We start from the raw sequence: 21,989 nt of genomic DNA, 5'->3' as shown, positions 1-21,989 counted from the left end.
CAGCTGAATTACATTGTAGCCACATGTTTTTATTGTAGGCCATAACAAAGGTCAAACAAGTCTTGCTAGTAAAAGGTAAGGACATTCCAATGTTGTTAAAACAGAAGGCCAGGAGAAGATGAACATAATAAAGACAAGAGCAGCACTTTTGTTAGAAAAAGCCTCAGAATTTAAATGATTTGTGATGGTGTTTGGTATTTTTTCATATGTATCTTTAAGCAGGACTTGCTTTATGTGGTGAGCTCTCTAGTTAAAAGTGAGGGAGTTCAACGGCTTTAACCGGTCTGCAGCGACCACATTTAATTTCTCTGTGACACAATACATAAGACTCCCTTGCAGTTAAATCAGCAGATATATATGTTTGAGACTCACTATTATGATATTGGTTCTGAGACACCCTGTGTTCCCATGCTGGCTGGTCTGTGACATCATGATGCTCTGAACAGTTGTCAGGTTTGTGACACTGCAGTGGGGCTGCTGTTTTATGAACGGTGTGATTTCAAAGCAAATAGAGTAAGTTTGGCCTGTTGGCTGATCCACTGGAGTCTGATGTTATAATTGTATTTTGAGCTTTTCTACACTGTTTTGATGGTGTCATCACAATTACCATATTCATATTTAAATGTAATTATTCAAAGCTTTTGTTTAATAATTGTTGTATCTTACAGAATAACAATATCATTAAAAGTTAAAGGAGCATCTTACACTTTGGCTTTTCTTCTTTTTCTACTTTTATCCTTTTATAGAACATGGCTTTTCTTAATTCTTATCACCTTATTTGTTTTTTTGTAAATCAGCCAACCCCTTTGGTTCCAGCTGATGTATGCTGCTTTGACATTCAAAGCAGCTATACTGAAAGTACATGCCTGACACTTTCAATCAGGCACTTTTTTTTTGTTATTCTCACCAAATTCCAATTAAAAGTTGAAGGCTGAGACTTTTAATTGATAGCCTGGGAAGAAAATTGATCATTTCAAAATAGACAAATCTCTCATAATTGAATGAAGGCTTTTGTTTAAGCAGCCTGACTCTTCCTGTCCACCTTTTTACAACATTATTAATTACCAGCCCTACTTTCAAAAAATCAACCACACCTCCATGAGCATCTCAACACTCCAGTCTTTTATGACATTTAGATTCACTATTCAATATTAGTGCTGAAATGCTTATATAATCTTACAAAACTGATGCAGCTGTAATGCTATGTGTATTAATGGACCGTAATATGTTTCACAGCTGAAGAGCTGTTGGTAAAGCATGTGCCTTCATTAATTAGAAGATAACCTTTATATAAGGAGCAGGCTAACAACATGATTGGTTTGCTATTGTTGTGCCTTATCCTTGGCGGATCACCCATTCTACCTTTGAATAATTGAGACCAGTAGATGTTGCCTATTTTATTTGTTCCTTGGTCAGCAAATAGCGACTAGTTTTGTCCCCAAGATCAATTGCCTTGGTAAGACAACGAGAGAGAGGAGGGAGTGAGTGAGATAGAGAGAGAGAGAAAAAGAGAGAGATGTGTTCCCACAATGGCGACTGTAGGTATGCTAAATACCTCTGGTTCCTTATCCGGGAACTACCTCTTACTCTGCTATTGGGCCATTGGGTCACGTGGTAAAAGTAACTTTACAGGGCTGCTCGCAAGTAGGAGGGCTTTATGGAGCAGAAAAACGACAAAGCTAGAAAAATTATTTTCCACTCTAGAAATTAATGATCATGAGCTCGTATTTGATGGAGTCTAACTACATTGATCCGAAATTTCCTCCATGCGAGGAATATTCGCAAAATAACTACATCCCTGAGCATAGTCCAGAATATTACAGCCGCGCAAGGGAGTCTGGCTTCCAGCATCACCATCAGGAGTTATATCCTCCGCGGGCGAGCTACCAGGACCGCCAGTTTAACTGTGCAAGCATCCCTGAACCTGACTCGCCAAGGGGACATGGAGTACCCCAATCTGCGCACCTGGTGGTAGGGAAAGGGCAACCTGCTTCCTGTGAAACCCCACAGTTGTCCATGTCCCCCGCCACCCCACCGGCCGCAACCTCCGCCTGCAACCAAGCTACCCCGGAGCATCCAAACAGCACAGCCTCCTCCAAGCAGCCCGTGGTGTACCCATGGATGAAGAAAATTCACGCCAGCAATGGTAGGCAACTTGTGTGTTTATGTTCCCTGCACTCCTCATGCTCCTCTCTCCCTTTCCCTCCCTTTATCAGTCCCTCTGACTCCCATCTCGTTGCCAGCCCCTGCTCCGATAGCAGGGAAGCCTTTGAAATGGCACAATTGAGGCGGATTTACGACTCGGCATTGGTAATTACACCCACCATAAATTTTATAGCCGAGGTATACTCAGGGCAGCCGTATCACCATGTGGCTTCTGCTGTTATGTATTGCGCGATAGAGAGAGGGGGAGAAATGAATAAGAAAAAAATTGAGCTTTGTAATCTTGCATTAATAATTTAGCTCATAGTTGGATGTGAGTGTCCTCTCATTACCCTGAGAAGTTCTTAACTTCCCATTTAAATTGCTCAAACAGCTAAACATTCATATCCAATAAATCTTTCTAGCCATATCTCAGTTCAGGCCATTCTTGTTTACCCCTCCTTTCCTCCCTTCTCTGTCTTCCTTTCTCTCCACTTATCCTTTTTCCAGTTTCGGGTTACAATGGGACGGAGACCAAGCGGTCTAGGACAGCATACACCCGGCAGCAAGTCTTAGAATTGGAGAAGGAATTCCACTATAACCGATATTTAACTCGGAGGAGGCGCATCGAGATCGCCCACACCCTGGTTCTCTCCGAGCGACAGATTAAAATCTGGTTTCAAAACCGCAGGATGAAATGGAAAAAGGACCACAGGCTCCCCAACACCAAAGTGAGATCCTCTTCCTCCTCCTCTGGGTCCAACACAAGCTCAGCAGCCGGCGCTGTTGCCGCTGCCTCGGCCACTAACACTGGGGCCCCCGACGAACTCTCCGGAGCACAGCAAGGCGAGGATATTACCAGGTTATAAAACCAAGAAGATCGGGGGTAGAAAAAGAACTGGTTATTTATAGAACAATTATATATTTTGTTTTCGTAGCTATCTTGTGCGGTTTCCTTTAAGTCCACAGTTATATAAAATGCATGTTATATAGCATGGATTACTGCGAATACCGATGAATTATTTTTACGTGACACAGGGTTTAATTTATTTGAAGCTGAATTAAAATGATGTTTTTTATTAAAAAATGTTTTGAATGAAGGATGAAAAAGTAGAAAAAAATATACATTTTATCAAAATGTTATTGGGGGCCATTGTTTTGCCCTGCTGCCCAATGTGAAATGCACAATCTATTTATTTCAAACAACACTGGAAGGAAATCAATATAATAATAGTTATTTTTGGTATAAAAAAGCTGGAACACACCATTGATCTTGAACTTGTATGTTTTGGATAAAACCAATGTGTGAATTACCTCGTGTATTTCAGAAACAGGATTTTGATTTACAATTTAATTTTGTGGTGTTGATGTTGTGTTTATTAGACCGTTAAAAAGCAGATTATTGTGAAATGCAATAAACGGAGTATAGTGTACTTGTGATAATCATATTGGTCAATAAAACAGTGAGTGTCTTCTAGTTTTAAATACGTTTGGTCGAACTTCATTTTAGGCAAGATGAGGTCTGCTATTGTTTTGGATTTTCTTTTTGTTGGATTGCTCTAAAAAATGTACAGATGTGTGAATACTTGAACATTTCATGAGGGTAACAAGAATCACTGTGTTTTCAAACTGTGTTTGTAAATCCTGCAGCTCATTCTTGCGTCTTTGAATTATCAATGTGTACAGGCAGTGTGTGTGTGTGTGTGTGTGTGTGTGTGTGTGTGTGTGTGTGTGTGTGTGTGTGTGTGTATGTGTATGTGTGTGTGTGTGTGCGTGCGTGCGTGCGTGTGTGAGTGAGAGAGAGATAGAGTGTGTGTATGTCTGTGAGTGTGCGTGTGTATTTTAAAGCCTACGTTATAATGGACTGAAGTTGTTTCTAAAAAGTGAAATATTTTTTGCTGTGCATTATGTGCAACCTCATCAGTCTGAAGGGCATTCAATTAGCTCCATGGAGAAGCACTGAGGCCCTCTGCACTGCCTCTGCACCCTTCGTTCTGACTTGAACACAAAGCTGCATGCGTTTAATTTATAGGACATTTGTTAGAAATTATTGTTGTGAAAATATTCTTATTCATTTTGTTACATGAGTAGCTTCCCAGCTTTTCTATAGTTCACTGCTTCATGCGGCTGAGTTTTCAAATGTAAAGAAATAAAAGAAATACAAAAAAAAAGTCGTGCAGATAGACTCAATGTAATGCGTCATGTGGTGTTGGGAGTAAACTGGCTGACCTTTGTTATCAGGCTCTGTAGCATTGCCTTGGCCAAAAGAAAGGAATGCTGATGTTTATTTGTATGTGCACTCTTTGACTTGTGCTTGTGTAAACTCTGTAACATATTCTCCTGTCTCCCCTGTGGGCACTTTGCCTCCAGAGTGTGCAGCAGCTCGCGAGAATTCATAAAAACTACAATAAAAAAAAAACACGAAGCGTCTCACTGCAACGTCATCGTCTAGGAGGACCAAAACACTGCAGAACTGTTTACGACTGCTGGACTCATACACAATTTTGACGAAATACTTCTTAATCTGAACTCCTCCACTAAAGTGTCTTGAGATGTTATTTTTCTCACAGAGATGCATTCATTTTTTGTCGTTCTTTCTGGACAGAAGGTTTTCCGTTTTAACATGACTAAACCCAAAGACACGCAAGAATTTGATAAATTATTGAATTGTGACATGAATAGGGCTTATAAAATGCCTCTCGTAGTGGGGGGCAAAGGAGCACAAAGGGAAGAGGTATTCTCCATCATCAATCTTTCACTACAGAGCTTTGTGTTATTCTGCAAAACAGCTCCGACAGCAGCAAGTTTTGAGTTTACCAAATATTATGTACACGGCCTTATCCTTGAACATTATTCCCAAACGTGAGAGTTTAAATTGATTTTGAAATAAAGCACATTAAGTGGACCAGAGCAGTTAACATCTGCTTTCTGGACGTGTCTTTTGGAAAGGCACTAGAATGGTGGTGAGACGGCTCTGAGAAATGAATATAGAAGCCTTTATGTTGCTGGACAGATTAGAGAAATTAATGTTCTCGCCAGAGTCGCAGCATCCCTCCAACCCCTTATAGGCCCTGTCGCCTCCATGTCGCGAAGCTGAAAAGGTACTTTATTAAAGTTAGGAGGCGAAGTGGGAGAAGGCCGAGTTCACTTCGAGGACACATTTTCTGTCCCATTAGGCTCATCTCAGTCTGGATGGTCGACCTCTCCCACCCTGTGACCTGACTCCCTCTCTATACGTGTACCTTCTGTGAGCACCCTAACTGGTCCCCCTTGGCCTCGGTTTTCTTTGTGGACTTTCTGCATGGTGCCTTTAGGGAGGCCTGCGGTGGGGCATCACTGAAAGTGTTGCTCCCTTTGTTAGTCAGAGTGGCCCGGGACAGTGTTAAACTCTCGGACAAGTCCTCTTCTCTGCATCCAACAGACGGGCTTCCAAACATGCACCTTCTTTGGAGCATCTGAAACCGAGCTGGCAACCGTGTGGGCTGACTTTCACCGAGTTGATGCAGTGACCACAGAAGTGTACAGGCAATCAGATTTGTGTGTTTGGTACCTTAAAACAAATAATAATAATAATAATAATCATAACAAAAATTGCATTTTTTAAGTCATACACTCATTTTAAACGGATAAATTACAATTTCAGTGAAATTAGCACAAAGCTTTTTTTTTAAAGTCCTATTTTCAAGGGATTAATTAAATCCCCCAAAGTCTCCAAAAACATTAGGCCGTTACAAATAGTCACTTGACTTCTGTGTGGCTTAAGAGAATAACTGGCCTCAGGTCAGAACTTCCTCTCAAAAGCAAGCTGCCAATTATAGCCACGTCTTTCTGACAGTACTGGGACAGTTGGTCATTGTGATTAGTTTATGGACAGGGACCTTCAACTCTCTGTAGTTACTAAAAACCTTGCAAACTTTCTACTGACACCCCACTCTTCAGCCAAGGTTTCATTTTTAATCCAAATGCACATTTTTACGCACATGAGATAGAAATACACTTATGAGTCCATGCAAGTTTTCTTCTACGCTTCAACAGTATCATTGTTTGTAATAAAAACAGAATATATATGCTACAGTCTTTAGATAAGAAACTATGTTTACTGTTTTCGCAAGCAAACTTAAATATTCTTATTTTGATTATTTGAAAACGTTTGGTCACTTCTGTGGCCATAATAATAATATTCAACGCTGAGAGAAAAATATTCGACAACATGCCTTTTAAGATAAACAGCTGTCACTGAAACCTAAACAACTCGTCTGATAGTATAGTGATTGTTCAACTTCCCTTGGGTAGACACATTTAAAATTGCACTCTAAACAAGGACCGGATGTAGTTTATTTTGTTTAAAACATTTTTTTTGTAAAGTAAAAATATTAGGCATACTTTGCAGGTATTATGTTTTTTCTTTTCCATGCCAAGGAAAATTATTTACTTAACACGGCTTTATAAGGCATTGTTTGGTTTACGATAATAAACAGAAAGTGTGATTTCAAGCTATTATTTAAACAAAAGCTCGTGTCGTTTGTCAGACATAAATCAGGATTATTTCGCTTTATGATACTAAACTTTGAGATTATGTGCTGTTAGTTAAATTCAATATTTGCACAGTTATGCGTCACCATGATAGAAAGTGCACACCATATGATTTAAGTAAGCAAATAATACCTTAACTCATTATCGTCAAAGTTATTCTAACCTATCAGGAGATCAACACAACAAAATTAACAACATAGTATCTATTTAAACTAACAGTTTACAATAGTTGTTTTATTTCTAGTTTTGTCCTGTAGCTTTGAAGCCGCTTTCACTCGGTGTAATCTGTAAACATTGAGTGGTTGTAGTTGTTCTTAACCTCAGCACCGGAATATTGTGTAGTCTTTATAATTTTTAGAAATTCAGTGTTTAAATTCCTCAACACTTACTCTTTTCTGACTGGAGAGAGACTGTTGAATCACACATGATTTTCAGCTCACATTGCACCGCTGCAGGCTCTCAGTGATTTATGAGAACCTCAGACGAGGACTCTCTCTTGGAAGATATACAAACTTTACACAAACAGCAATCGAAATGTTTGAACGAGAGGCGAATATGACACCAATAGGATCAGATGTTGTGTCGTTGGTGTGGTTTATTACCTGTTTATTATTGTCAGAGTACAAATGTGTTTTTTTTTCTCCACTCGTCTCAGGTGAGTGTCTTCTTCAGCCACTCTGGTGTGTGATGAAAGGTCCGGGGCCAGTGCATTGTTAGTGTGTAGTGTGTTTAAACGGCAGCCATGGCAGTTGCATAAAGGCTGAGAGTTGAAACGGGGGTCACGCTGCTATTTTCCAGGGACAGAGAGGCTCTCTCGCATTGACCAGCAGTGGGTGTGTCATAAATCCGTAAATCTCTCTCCCATCCGTTCACTCAAGAGAGCAGATGCACCATGTCTTTCTTTTTTTTGTTCTTTTGCGTCTGTGTGTGGGGGTGTGTGTGTGTGGTTTAGTGTGTGTTTAATGCATTTATATAAAACTAGATTTTAAAACTCCATCAGACATGTTACAATGATTTGCTGTCAGAGCTGGCAAACATTTCAAGCAGGGGGACAACAAAGCAGCTGGGATCAACACCCTGATATCCCACTGTACACTCCAACATCACATCATATAAGAAATGATGGCCTGTGTAAACTTGCCAGTAATACTTTATGTCATCATAACGCCTCTGAGAAATGTGTCATTAGCCTATTTGCTGCATCGTTGAAGACCTTAGAAATTAAAGTAATTTCCCCTCAGTTCAAGGTGTCACTGGGGGCCAACTTTTCATTAGCAAAAATGATCTGAATATGGGATCCTGAGACTATAGATCCACAATTATAAGCTAAGTGAAAATGCTCTTTTTATTCGATCTGCTCTCTCAAATGATTCTCTTGTGCATTTGTGTGACCACCAGTTGCATTTCGACAACAGTCTTCTCATACTTACACTCTGAAGACAGATGCTGCAGCATTTGTATTCAATTTGAACATATAGTTAAATATTGTTGAATAGCATGCTATACTGATAATTCAATGTTATCGGCAAAGTGCATCATCTGAATGTAAACACAGAAGGGGAAACTCCCTTCCATTTCTTTAAACACAATCCGCCTTCCCACACATAATGATACCTTTTGATAAAATGATTGCTAAATTCAAGACATTAATATTAATATTTAACATTAAAGGTTTCTAGGAAGACAGATAGCATGTTTTTATGATAAGATTTCATATGAAAAATATATATAACATATTTGTTTTTATGCTGCAGCATTATTTCATTCGAAACATTTAAATATTCAGAATAAAACATATTTCCCCTGAGTGAAAAAAAATCAAAATGTGACACTTTCAGATATTCCCTGGTCCAGAACTGCAGGATTTATGCTGTGTGCACTCTGCAGAGACAAGCCAGGATTTACAGTGAGCTGTGCTTTAAACAGGCCCAAATTAATACTCTATGTTAATGCACATGCTAATGCAGGGTCAGGACTTGTTTGGGAAATTGACAATGTGTGTCTTTTCCTCACGTATGAAGTGCAGTCTGCAAACTCTAGTCCTTTCATTTCACTCTGCATTGTTTACAGCAATATAGGGCACCGGGCTCATAAATCTTCTCCTTGCTCTGCCAAGACAGCGCCATTTGTATGCACCGTTTTAACCGACAGCATCCTCTGCCCATTAACGTCTTCTCCCCTTCTCTCTCTCAGTCTCCTTTTATCTGTCCAGCTCTATCCCCTGGAAATACATTAACTGATCATCCGTGCGATTCTTAAGCTCTGAAAAACAATTATGTTTTTTGAGTGTAAGGAATATATAATTTACGAGTAGAAAATGCAAGATGGTGTTGCATTGCACAGATTCCCCCTGCGGTTGCATATACTCCCCTATACCTCAGTACCGTTTCCCCTGTTAGTTATTGGTATGGAAAATAAAAGTTTATCGACGATTTCCTCGGTTGTTTGTGTCAGCAGGCGAGAGAGCGCAGAAGGTAAGGAGGAATTGTAAAAGGGTTGACACCCAGAGCGACCGGCGCGCTTTTGTGTGAGAGAGAAAAATGATTTATTGCCACTGAGGCGGTTCAAACAGAGTTCACGGAGAATTGTGGTGGAGGCGCGGAGGAGCTAAATTATGGTCTTGCTGAGCTAGTATATCATAGGTCCTATCTTCAATTCAGAGAGTGTGTTCAAGGGTGTGAGGTAAGAAAAACAAAACGACTTTAATTACTTTCCTCCATTTCTGTCACCGCTGACTTACGGCCCGATTCGCCTGTTGTTGTAAATAATAATAATAATAATAATAATAATAATAATAATAATAATAATAATAATAATAATAATAGTTATTGTATTTTTTATTGGGGGGTGTTAAAACAAGACACAAGAAGATGTCATTATATTTAAATTTATTTTAGCTCTAATGGCCTACATTAATCCAATACCAAGATTAACAGAAGAGACATTTAGCACTTCACTGCTATTTTAATGGGCAGTCTTAAAAAATAAAACCTGTTTTTATTTCCAAATTAAAACCAAGTCTCCAAGCTAGCCTTTTTATGTTTAAACTTTAATTATGATCAACAATAACATCATGTAGCAGTCATTTTAATGTCGATGGTTACCAATACTACGCCAAAGTGTGGGACCATGTTTGTGGTATTGTGCCCTTGATCCAAACTGAACTGAAAGGAAATACAAATCAAAAATATTTCATTTATTTACAAACAAATCCAAGGACGTGACTCCACTGTGGAGGTGTTCAGGTAAAACCTCAGTGACGGTGGCAGCAGGGGTGAAACGAAAAAGGGGGAAGGCTCCTTTTCTTCCAAGCTATGCAACCCTGAGTGCATAATCCATCACGCAGAGAGACATCTAAAGAGGGTTTTCTCGACAGCTTTGTTGTAGAGAATCACCAAATGGAACTTATATCCAAAGCCTGCTTTAACTAAGATTAATACGCACAAAATATACAGAGCCCTCTAGTTTTGGAAGATACTTTTGGGTGCATAATTTAAAAAAATGTGATGGCTTCATTATTCTAGTTATTTATCCACTTTGCATACATTGTACTGTGAAAATTAAGCAATTATGTTTTATGAGATTTTTTTTCAAAGTGTAACTCAGTTAGGCCACACTTGATGTAGTATTTAGCCAACATAATTTCCCCCTACAAATATTTATTATGGGTTTTTTAAATGAAGTTACAAAAATCCCATTTGATTTAAGTGGTTTGAACCTTTATAAATATATTCCCAAGTTCCTGGTGTTGTGTGCTCTGTGTGGTGAGCGTAAACAGGCGCACATACGGGCGCTGCTGAACATCTCCCTCTGCTCTTTTGTCCACCAGCCGTGCAGCAAGCGGGATGTTTACCATCCAAAACGTCCGCAGTGTTTGACTGTTGCCTCACAGAGCCATAGACAGGGACACTTGATACTGTACAGTGATGCCTGATTAATGCAAATGCGCTGAAAAAAGAAATCTCTAATGATTGCCTCCTTTGTCTTTGTGTGGCAATGACTGTCAAGCCTTTGTTTGACCACTCCCCGTGAATCCTATTAAGCCAAAGCTACACTTCCACTGAGACAGTTATAAGCATTGTTATTTAAAGAAAATAAAAAGAATCCCGCCGAATTTTAAAAACTGGGCTGTTAAATGAGATGCAAACTAAATTATCCATTATAATCGCAAAGATTTATTTTACAGGCAAAAAGGAGGCTTATTGCAGAGTGCCCATTTACAGAGCAGCCAAGAAAATACGGGAATAAATATATGATTTATCATTAGAGTTAATTGGTCAAAAATAAACCTGGAACAAGGTGTATTTAAAACCCATTTTACATCTGAAAAAATACAGCAGAATAATGAGTTGTAGTGGATAATGTGTTAGTATCCAGTATATTACTCGAGCTCCTAGCAGCCTACTATAGCAGGAAGTCGTCGCCTTGATAAAAACCTACCACAAAAACTTCAGGATGTGCAGCTGCAAGCGATGGTTCCTTGTAAAAAAAATGCGTCCTGTCAAAAGATTTAGAATGTTACAAGAAACTAACCCTATTTGTAATGAGGCGATTCTCACCACACATGGTAATCTCTGTCTCCCCCCTCTGCCATTTTTCTTTCTCCGTATAAACAATTCTTCCTCTTTCTCTCTCTCACACGGATTACAGTTGTTGGCCTCTACTCATATTCTGTTTTTTTCCCTCCCTAGGTAAAGAAATGCAGGCTGTTCAAAGCAATGTTGTCTGAAGAAATATCGCAAAAGCTTCTTTCGGCGCCCCAAGTTGCCAGCGGAATACTTTTTAAGTCCAGAGCTCTGCCATTGGAGGACGGTCACACGTGACTATACGGCACCCTTCTGGTAAATATTATTCAAATATTCCACATGGTTACTCCAAGTGCTCATCCCTGCATGGGCTTAGACATTCATGTTAATTGTGATCTGATATTAGACAGACAGAAGTCCAAGTCTTTAGTACTGTTGAGGGATTTATTTCAGACAGTTTGATGAGCTGGGTCCATGATGGACCCCCAACCGTCTGCCCTCCCACTGCAGCTGCATGGCAACAGTTTTGCTATGAGCTCTGGACAAGTGCCAACACTAAGTGCTGGATACAATGAAGGAGGAGGAGGCCAAGATGCTGGTCTTCATCAGCAAACCATGACCTCCTCTGCTCGTGTCAGTTGCAGGTTGAACCCAGGTGAACAGTTTGGGTGCCCACTGGAGCCTCTGGTTCACTGCCATGCCAAGGGCAGGCTTGACATGAAGAGCAGGAGCTGCAGTTTACTCACCATCTGCCGCTCAGGAGTTATCTTTCCCTGGATGAATCAACGGACAGCTGACTCTGAACAATCTGGTAACTCTGCTTTCCTTTATTGTCATTTACTTTTTAAAGCTTTAAAGCTATACGTGAGTCTACATAATCTTCATTAGATGCTCTGATGGGGTGAATCCATACATTTAAATTTAATGAGCATTTCCATCATTTGTTCATTGAGTTCATAACTGATATCTGACCTTAGCTGTTATAGACTCTTTGTTGCACAAAGACACATGCTGAAACTACACAGTCAGCTCCTGGTTGTTAAAACTTTCTACTAACACATTTACACACAGAGCAAGCCAAAGTCTTACTTCTCATGTTTTTTTATATCATGCACACAAACACATTTATCAGATGTAAAGGCTCTTTCTTCCCTATTAAGTTAAATACATCTATAAGTGTTTATGTTACAGCAGTTTTAAATATATATCAGTCTTACTCACATTGTTTGTACTTCCGGGTTGGTATAGGCAAAGTAATAAGCTGCAGTAAAGAATTATTGTTAAATAAAACTATAAACCTATATCTGCAGATACCCTAATTCTATTATGTTGCGTCTTGTAAAAATCTAAAATGTGTTTATTTTGAGTGTAAAATGTCAGTTATTTTTACGACAAATGGTTATAATTACAAAAATTGATTTAAATGGATCAAATAAAACTGTATATGATTCCCCAATATGCTTTTTTCAGAGAAATATATAAACATCATTAGCTAGCATACAACCAGGAAGCTACAGACTCCCTGTCTGGTGATAAGGAGAGCACTTTACACTCTAAGGTCACCACAGGCCTTATTAAGTTTCCATTAACCCCAATGTGTTATGTTGTTATCAACAGGACCCTGGTATCGCTCATATACATGTCAAATAAAATCTCTAATTGTGGTTATTTTCAGTGGTGGTCCCAAGGTACCTTTTAACTGACTGAGATGGGGATTTGACAGGTCTGCTTCTGTGTGTAGCTGTGATTAATGTGGCCTGTCAGGCAGCCGTAGTGGCATCAGATGTTTCCCCCAGACTGTTTCTTCGGGAGGTAACTTTCCCTGAACACATGACACAGTAGACAGCCAGTCTTGTATAGCGTCTCAAGCATGACTGAATACACAGGAAGAGCTGAGGGCCCTACTTTGTCCCAGGTTGATTGGCTGAGGATTAACGTGGGCCTTACTGGCACTTGAAGTCCTTCTGTGGAGGTTGATAGACTTGTTAGAAATGTGGCTTTTAACACCCTCTCTTCTTTATGTGCTCCCTCCTGCATCAGTCAATGGCAATGTGGCGGTGGGTCTGACAGGCGGAGGAAGGCTGGGTGCCAGGAGGGAAAGAACGGCGTTCACCAACAGCCAGCTGCTGGAGCTGGAGAAGGAGTTCCACTTCAGTCCATACCTGTGTCGTCCTCGGAGGCTGGAGATGGCCGCCGGGCTGCAGCTCACCGATCGGCAAGTCAAGATCTGGTTTCAGAACCGCAGGATGAGGTACAAGAAGGAGCACAAGGATGGAGAGGTGACATGTTCCTCACAGGGGTCTCCCTGCAAGCCTTCCTTCAGCTCGAGCTCAGGTGGGGATCACTTGGGGTTTCCGGGTGCATGTGTTTTAAGAACTTCTTCCTCCTCAGACCTGCACTTCATGGATCACGCTCCTACGTCCTCCTCTCTTTATGGCCCTTACAGTGAGGTCGGCAGTGGTCAGTGTGTTCACCCTGCATACCTGTCCCATCAATGCGGCATACTTCCATCTGTTGCAAATGGTCCACCTCCTTCCTGTACAGCCGTAGATAGTCATCACTATGCTGGCATTTTAAACTGGCCCTAGGGCCCCATAATGGCCATCCCTCCTGTGCTCATCCAAATCTCAATGATATATCCACTTTCACTTACTTATGAAAGACTGCGGTATGTCTTATTAGCATCCCCGGGTTGAAATCCCCTTAACGTTCGCCATTCATGAAACATTTTAATTAAACTATGAACATATCTTAATTAAAGCAGAGCTACAGTGATATCATTTGTGTTTCTCAGGCGTGGAAGACTGCAGGTTAAACTTGCTGCTCGTATTGTACGTACACTGCACGTACAAATGACACCCTTTGCTGTAATTTTGTCATTGTTTCATTTATATTGTTGTTGCATGTTAAATGCATGTGTGAATCATATTAACAGTATTTTTTTTCTATTTCCCTCTGTTGTCAGAGAATAGCTAAGTGGTTGTCATATTTTCTAAGTGTCACATTTGGCCCCTGTTTTATTATCTACTGTTAATAGCAGGTAATTTGTGTAAAATGTTTTAACTGTGATAAAATGTTCACATCGACCAATGTTATATTTTTGTTAAAGTCATTAAAGGATACAGCAAGTCTTTGATACAGCTCTTGATTAATTGAGATGTCATATAGTGTACATGCTTAATAAATACATTTGGGAAAACTGTAGCTCTTGTGCAATGCTTACCCTATTCATCGCTGATTAGAGTTACATTTTTCCAGCAGTATTTCATGATTAAGGATTCCTGGACTACATCCCAAAGGGGGAAAAAAAATCGGAAAGTAATCAAATTAAGGCATGCTTTAGATTCATTGAAAACTCTACAGTATTGTGCATTCAAGTTGCACAATCTTGCCACATAAGCCTCTTCCTCGCTCCTGCCTCCGAGTTCCCCACCATTAATCACTGAGACAAGGCAGTCTTTCCAGCACTCCAACCACAAGTCTGAACCCACTGGGCACCATGACAAGATCTGTTGCCTCCTCCTTCCCAACGCTTGCCTTTTCAATAGCCAAATTGTAGTGCTGCAAGTCGGGGCTGGCCTCCCTCTCAGGGGCCATGTTAGTTGTGTAGCTTAGACGTCCTTCCAGCAGCACATAGGCCACAACAGACCAATGAGGTTCAATCACTAATGACAACATTATCTTAAAGAACAATCAGACGTTGTTTTTTAACATCATCCACTGTGCTGTTGAGACAAGGGGATTCTCACATGAAAATGATGTCACAGAGACATTTTTTTTCTTGCTTTATCTGACTTCATGATTTCCACTCGGCTAAATTACTCACACAGGGAATTGTGCGTTCATTTGACAGAAGTAGGCCACAGGTTCTCTTGGGACTCGACAGCTTTACACGTCAAACACAGACAACAACTTTCATGATGGAGTGAAACTCCTCTTACACATGATAATGTGAGCAGGAGTGTTAATACTCCTAACACAACATCACACATTATTTGGAAATGCTGGCACTTTTATATCAGTGGCTTCACAGTGAATGAGCTGTCACAGAGAACTACTGACAGCAATGAAATGAGAAAGCTGATCCCCGGGTGGTCCTGGATAGAATTACCTCTCGCTCCTAATTCATTAGCTAATCAGCCCGTGGATCAGCTGTCATTTTGGTAAATATTTGACACCATTTCAGACTTACTCAGTAGGTATCATGGGAGCTATACATTGCTATGACTCTATAAAATGAGGTCTACACTTTAACTGTATCAGAGAGATGGTGACGTAATTTTAGAGAAAAGTAATAAAGGCAAGAGAAATAGACGAAGAAAAAGTTCTCACTTTTAAATAAGTCGCCTACAGAGAGAGAGAGAGAGAGAGAGAGAGAGAGAGAGAGAGAGAGAGGGAGAGAGGAGGGGAAATTGTGAAGAAGGAGAAGCACACAGTGTTGGATTCCTGAGATTCTTGCATATGCCGGGTGATTTATGGTGTTAATGGAGCCAAGGCTCAATAGGAACTTTACCTCTGGTTCCTCACCACATTCTCTTTCCAGACCTTGAAGCCAGAAGGATCCATGCACTGAAGTGCAGTAATTCAGTGGACGGGGTCAAGGGGGATCCACAAGGGTCAAGGAAAGCACCCCCCCCCCCCCCCCCCCCAAGGGCCCCAGTGCTAGGGTGAACAGTCTACTTCCATTTGAACATTAAGTTAGCCAGTTGTTCTCACATTGGCTCGCTCCCACTTAGCAACTAAACTCATTATTTTCTTTTTGCTCACTTGACCCCAGTGTGATGACATCTGTTTTCATGAGGGCAGATCTTGAAAGCCAAAAATCCTTGTTATTTTGTTCGAAAAATTCTGGGCTTTGATCAGACTGGAGCATTGCATTAAGAGGTTCTTTGAAGTGATAAATTACGCCAGTCGTGGTGCCATGAAACCAGCTTTGGTTACGGTCCATCATTAATTTCAAGATTTTGCGTGATGTCCTTTACAGTGACTGATGTACCACTGTCCAATCTGCAGCTGTTGTGAAACTGATTTTGTGGTAAGACTTGAAACATGTTCTATGCCTCAAGACTCTCTTAAGCTGCCATGAAAAGAAAACGGCTGTGTCTTTAACATAGGCGTGCCGCTTTAAGTATCTCTCAAAGCATTTGCCCCTGTGCTAAACAAATGTAAAGCCTGAAAACTATAACCATCACAGTATAAGCTGCTGGTGTCAACTGCAGTCTAATGTTATGATGTAGGTATTTCAACCTTTATTTGGAGATCACTATTAGAGGAAAAACATTATAATAATAATAATAAATGCAAATCATCTATGTGTGTGTTTGCTCTGCCTGTTTATTCTCTCATAGACTGTTGAGCTGAGTCCCCAAAGATTCATCCATGCAACATTGACACCTCTTTCTCTCATCACTTGAACAGTACTTTGGGAATGCTTTAGTGTCTGTTTTTATTTGTATATCTTCATCATTACAGTCCCAACATGCGTTTATTCGCGTCACTAATTAATGCCAGGATTTACACATTTCTAAAGCATTTTGAACGCACTGCTGTTTCCACTTGTCTGGGGGGACACAATGAGCAACATACCACATTGACCCAACGTTTGCTAAAGAAAAAGCTGCTGAATCACTTACAGTAACATTCAATGTGATTTATTTATAAGAAAATAGTTGACCGAGAAAATCAACTAATGCAGAAATCGAAGCAAAAAAAACATCAGAGTTTTTCAACAATGGCAACACCAGAAACAGAGCAACACCAGAAACAGACAGCTCAGTGCAATGGGTCTGGGGGATAGACTGGTATTCAGCTTCACTGATTGTTGAATAAACTTCAGGTCATCTGGGCGCTGAGAGAGGGCCGAGGCTCCTGAAACACAGAGAGAAAACACATCCAGAACAGGATATAAGGTTGAGATAGCCCATGGCAAACAATACCAAGAGAATCAATTTGACTGAACATTTATCACTAAATAATGATTTATTCTCTCAATATATCACCGAATATGTACAAACATATAACATGCACAAATGTTAAAATGAAAACACTGAATTCCTACTTTTACATCTAATTTCAGCCTAAAATATTATATAGAAAGCAGCAAATTAATAAAAACAATTCAACAGTTTAGTCCTGAAGATTGTAATAATTAAATATTCAACAATTTAAGATTATTTGAGGTTAAGGTTTAATATCATACTGTATGTTTTTTTTAATTTGTGGTCATTTACATCGTATAAAATGCGATATGGTTTTTTGTACAAGGTACTCTAAAAAGATGCGGGTGCTGTAGTCTTGTATCAATAATTCATGGTGATTTATAGATGACCGATGAAGGGACTTTATATATACAAACCAGAATTGTAAAATAACACAGACACTATCCTTACAAAGAAAAGTTTGATGAAAGAACTAACTGCTAGCTCTCACTGTGTCCGAAGAGTTTACATTTACATTGAAACATGACCGAAGTATTATAAAAATCACTTAAGGCTGCCATAATCTATTACCACATTGGTCCGAGCCTGTTTAAGTTCATGACAACAGAGACTCCTTTTGTAAATAAAAAAATCCTACAAATAATAGAATTCTTCTTGACAGTATTAACACAACGTGGGCAAGACCTCAATAGCTACAATCTCAATATATTTGGTGAGTAATTTGTAAAATATAGTTTTTAATAATCATTATGTTTGATAGTTAAATGATTTGTAAGATGAAAATAATAGTAATAAACCTTACTACAGTGTGACTGTTACATGGGATACTTTGCTACATTGTTGAGCAAAACCCTGAACTTTAATGCCCGGCCTTTAGGAGGTTTTGTTCTTTTTATGACCTATTAACCTTCTCAGCCTTTTCCCTCCACAGCAGTTACGGCTGCCCACCAGTCTCTCCAGGTGCTTGTTGCTCAAGATGATTGTTAAGTATCAATTTCCTGTGTCACCTTTATGGGTTTTATTTATTTGTCTGCCCCTTCATGTGGAACAGAGCCTGAGCATTACTCATGTAGATGGATTATAACTCAACTGCTACGACTCATCAATCTTGGAAATTTGACTTCCTGAATCTCATACAACTGTTACTGTCATATTACGGCACAGCATTATCAAGATCAATGACGTTTTAAATGCTTCCCAGTTAAGGATGATCGGTGACAATAAAAAAGGTAAGTTGGTGATGAAACTGTCTCAGCTGTGGTGAGCGGCAGTGTGCACAGGGAGCGAGTCACCTGCTGGAGATCACTTCTTCCTCTGATGGGCTTCGGTTAAATGAATGAACTTGTAATCACAGCAGTCACCCCGCTAAATGTCACATGTTGACCGTTATCGATCACCCAGGAATTATTTAACACCCAACGGCTTCATCACAAAGAATCTAATCAATGTACGCTTTATTTTGGTTGTTCTCTCATAAAATATGTGTGAAAAAATCTCACATAATAAAATTTGCAAATATCAACAGTTTCAGAATACTGATATTCAACGTTTAAAATGTCCAGTGTATGTTTTTTGTTTGAGGTCCTTGAGAGCTTGACCCTCTTGCAGCTCAAAGAACATGCATAGTAAAATTGTATTTGCCTGTTAACCAACTTTTGGGCCACAGAAACCCAGATCTATGTACGTCGAAATACTTTGAATTTCATCTGCTCTAAATCTGAGATTGGTGTTGACAGTTCTTTTCATGGATCTTCCAAACCCCCAACAAGTGTCTGGGGTCTAATACATTTAAAATATGACCAATATTAGAATAACATATGACACATAACATTTGTCTCTTTTTGAGTGTTGCTTGAAATGTTGCTTTAACCTACTTCATTTGCAAAGATTTAGACCCTTTCTACACACTTTCAGAAAGGGAATAAAGAAGGATAACTCTTATTTTAAAAAACTAAACAAGCCTTTGGATATTTGTCAAATCATAAAATATGGAACAACAAATATGTAAAAAATTAATACATTTGGAAATGACTTTTTTACACATACAGCAGGTGGATCTAGAAATGTGTTGTCAAGAAATCCAGATCGACATTTTGTTATTTTGAATTCCTTTTGAATCCCTATTGAACCTCAAATGTTAAAACTAAACTTTTGAAAGAATAATATTACGATGTCAAAGTGTCATATTAGTGTTCGACAGTGGTTGTTACAAACCTATGCTGTGAAGCCAAACATTAAGTTTCATACAAAATATTTCAGTCTGCATCTTTGGTTAGCATGTAGAAATGATGCACAAGACATCAAATATTTCCACCTAAAATTCATGGAGTCTTGAGTTTGAAAATGTTCTTCAATGTAAACATCAAATAGCGTCAGCGAAGGTCATGCTGAGACAGATTATATGACACTGTCAGACAGTGATAAATGCGCAACTGTGAATCTACTTAACCAGACATTAAACTAATATTTTGATATTGTAAATATCCAGTACTTCATTCATCTAGATAGACATCTAAATATGTTATAAGGTTGACATCTCTCCTCTTATGACTGCAGGAATAATCCTTCCTGAGCCCAAATAGAAGATTAGCGCTTTATTAATACAGTGTCATTTTTATATCAGCATTTTTGCTATCAACCATGATTAGCATGCACAGGAGACTACTGATCTGCATTGTGAACAAGCAGGGGATGTTTAAATACAAAAAAATAAAAACCACTCCTACTCTTTCCCTGCAGCGAAAACTATGCTGCATGAGGGAGAATGTTACACAGTGTGCTGCAATGATGAACATTTCCTCCTGTTTCATGTTTAACCCCGCTCATTTCCCACAGTAAGAACTCCGGAAACACACAAGTGTGCGCAGCAGCTTGGAGGGAGGATGACTGATGGCTTGTTGTCATGATGTTTGGGATTCAGCCGACTCGAAGCCTCTTGGCTCACTGAAGCTGTGAAGCACTGCAGTGCATACAGGCTGTTGTTTGAAAAGTCCCGGTATTAGCAAGGTATTGCTTCATTGTCACACTGTTGAGCCTGTGCAGAATGCAGTTATCTGTCCCTAGCCATTTACACTGTAGTTGCATTGGATTTATGATTACACTTCCTGAACCGGGACATATTTCCAACCATTCAACAACGTAGCAAAGACACTTATTAGAATTTTACAACGGGACTGGATGTATTTTTTTGTTTTCAGATGTTATTCCCTAAATTGTGTGTGGGCTGGGTATACACTGAGCCAAACCTCACTCCTGACACCACTATTTCTCAAAAATGTCAATATTTGAAAAACACAGACATGCTCTATCAATCATACAGATAGCCATCTTTCAACCGGTCAATGTGCCACACTTGAATATCTGTCTGCCTCTGCCTCAGCAGTGCTCTGACCCTTTCTCTCTCTTTATTTCTTTTTGCCACATTACAGCTCTATCATGATGCCACATTGATGAGCCTGAGCTCCATAAACATGGCAAAGATGGCTGTCATCTTCCCCTCCTGGAACTGCATTAACGGCAGTGACCTCTCTGGGTGCTGGTGACAGTCGTCTGTCAGCGCTGGTTGATTCCCAGTCTTGTGAGGGTCAAGAGCTGACATATAATGAGGCTTGACAGTGTTGGAGGGACAAGGGTCTGGTGTCAATGGCGGCCAGTAGCATCATGTCAGCAGCAGAAGGATGAGGGGTTCAATTCAAACCACGGAGGTAATCCGAGCACGGCTGCTTTATCCCAGGGCCTCAACTGCCTATTGACACACATCAGAGCATGGACGCAAAACAAATTAGCATCAGTCAATATTCTCTCCCTCCTCCTGCCTCCTGACACAGCCACCCAAGGGCTGCCATGTTTGCTTCACCTCCAGTCAAAACAATAGAGACAATAGTGATCATGATGGAAAACGCCTGCGCTGACTTCTTAAGAGATGTTTTCAGGGTTGGGGGCAGAATGTTCACAATTCTGGTCTGTGTGTTGATAGCATGCAAACTTTGGTTTGAGGGGAATTTCCTTTAGAATTGGATCTACTTCACTTAAATTGTAGGAATATTCTCTTTCTTATTTTTCATGCAGAATTTGTGGTTTAAGGGATACAAGCTGTCCAGAGGAATGAGCCTCAGCTATAGATGTCTTGTTTTTGTGTGCTAAATGTGATCATATAACTTCTGTTGCATAAAAGGTGTTGGGAAGTGATGTGGAAAAACACTTCAAATATGCTAATCAAACATATGGCACTTCTAGGGAACAAAAACGGATTGCTGTTGTCGTCCTACATGATAAAAAGGTTACTTGGTTTTAAATGTAATTTGAATACGTCCGAGGGCTGCAATGGGCTGAGGCTGATGCATTTTAAAACACACAATTTGTTTGCGTTGGGGAAAACAGACATTGTTCAGTTTTTTTTTCCATTCTTCTTGTTCTTGTTCTTGTTCTTCTTCTTTCCCCTATCTGCAACCCCCCTCCCTATGCAGAAAGCCATTACAGAAATACCATTTCTAATACCTCCGCACAGGTCTTCGATCGACTGCAAACAAATTTATATTCAGGCGGTAAACAGAAAGCTGCAGAGATTTATTTATTGAGTGTGGAGGAGAGAAACAAGCTAGCGTGTGAACCCTGAGTAACCTCCGAGCTGACATGAAGATGGATCAGTGCGCCCTGCAAATGCATGGAGAGAAGGGATATATTGCACTCAGTCATTCAGCACATCGCTGCCTGTAGAATCCCATTAACTCCCACAGCTGGGACCATATTTCTGTGTGGTAAGAATGCAGTTAGAAGTTGTTCATTACGCTGAATTATTTTGTAATTACTGCAGACTTAAAATAAATAGGTGATATTGTTCAAATAAAAC

General features: G+C 39.8%; 1 protein-coding gene across 1 annotated transcript; it reads left to right on the top strand.

The window, feature by feature from the left end:
- The first annotated feature begins 1,249 nt into the window (after positions 1-1,249).
- hoxc4a (homeobox C4a) lies at positions 1,250-4,235 on the top strand. Its single transcript, XM_079677208.1, has 2 exons — positions 1,250-2,146; positions 2,653-4,235. The coding sequence occupies exons 1-2, from the start codon at positions 1,711-1,713 to the stop codon at positions 3,009-3,011; spliced, it is 795 nt and encodes a 264-aa protein (XP_079533334.1). The 5' UTR covers positions 1,250-1,710; the 3' UTR covers positions 3,012-4,235.
- The last annotated feature ends 17,754 nt before the right edge of the window (positions 4,236-21,989 follow it).

The sequence above is a fragment of the Notothenia rossii genome, assembly GCF_949606895.1.
Source record: "Notothenia rossii genome assembly, chromosome: 4".
In the NCBI taxonomy this organism is placed as follows: domain Eukaryota; kingdom Metazoa; phylum Chordata; class Actinopteri; order Perciformes; family Nototheniidae; genus Notothenia; species Notothenia rossii.
This window is presented reverse-complemented; position numbering and strand designations above follow the sequence as displayed.

Bases quoted from the DNA above. Each gene is read 5' to 3' on its own strand.
- hoxc4a (XM_079677208.1), top strand. From the start codon at position 1,711: ATGATCATGAGCTCGTATTTGATGGAGTCTAACTACATTGATCCGAAA. The intron at 2,147-2,652 runs GTAGGCAACTTG...TCCTTTTTCCAG, and splicing joins GAAAATTCACGCCAGCAATG to TTTCGGGTTACAATGGGACG.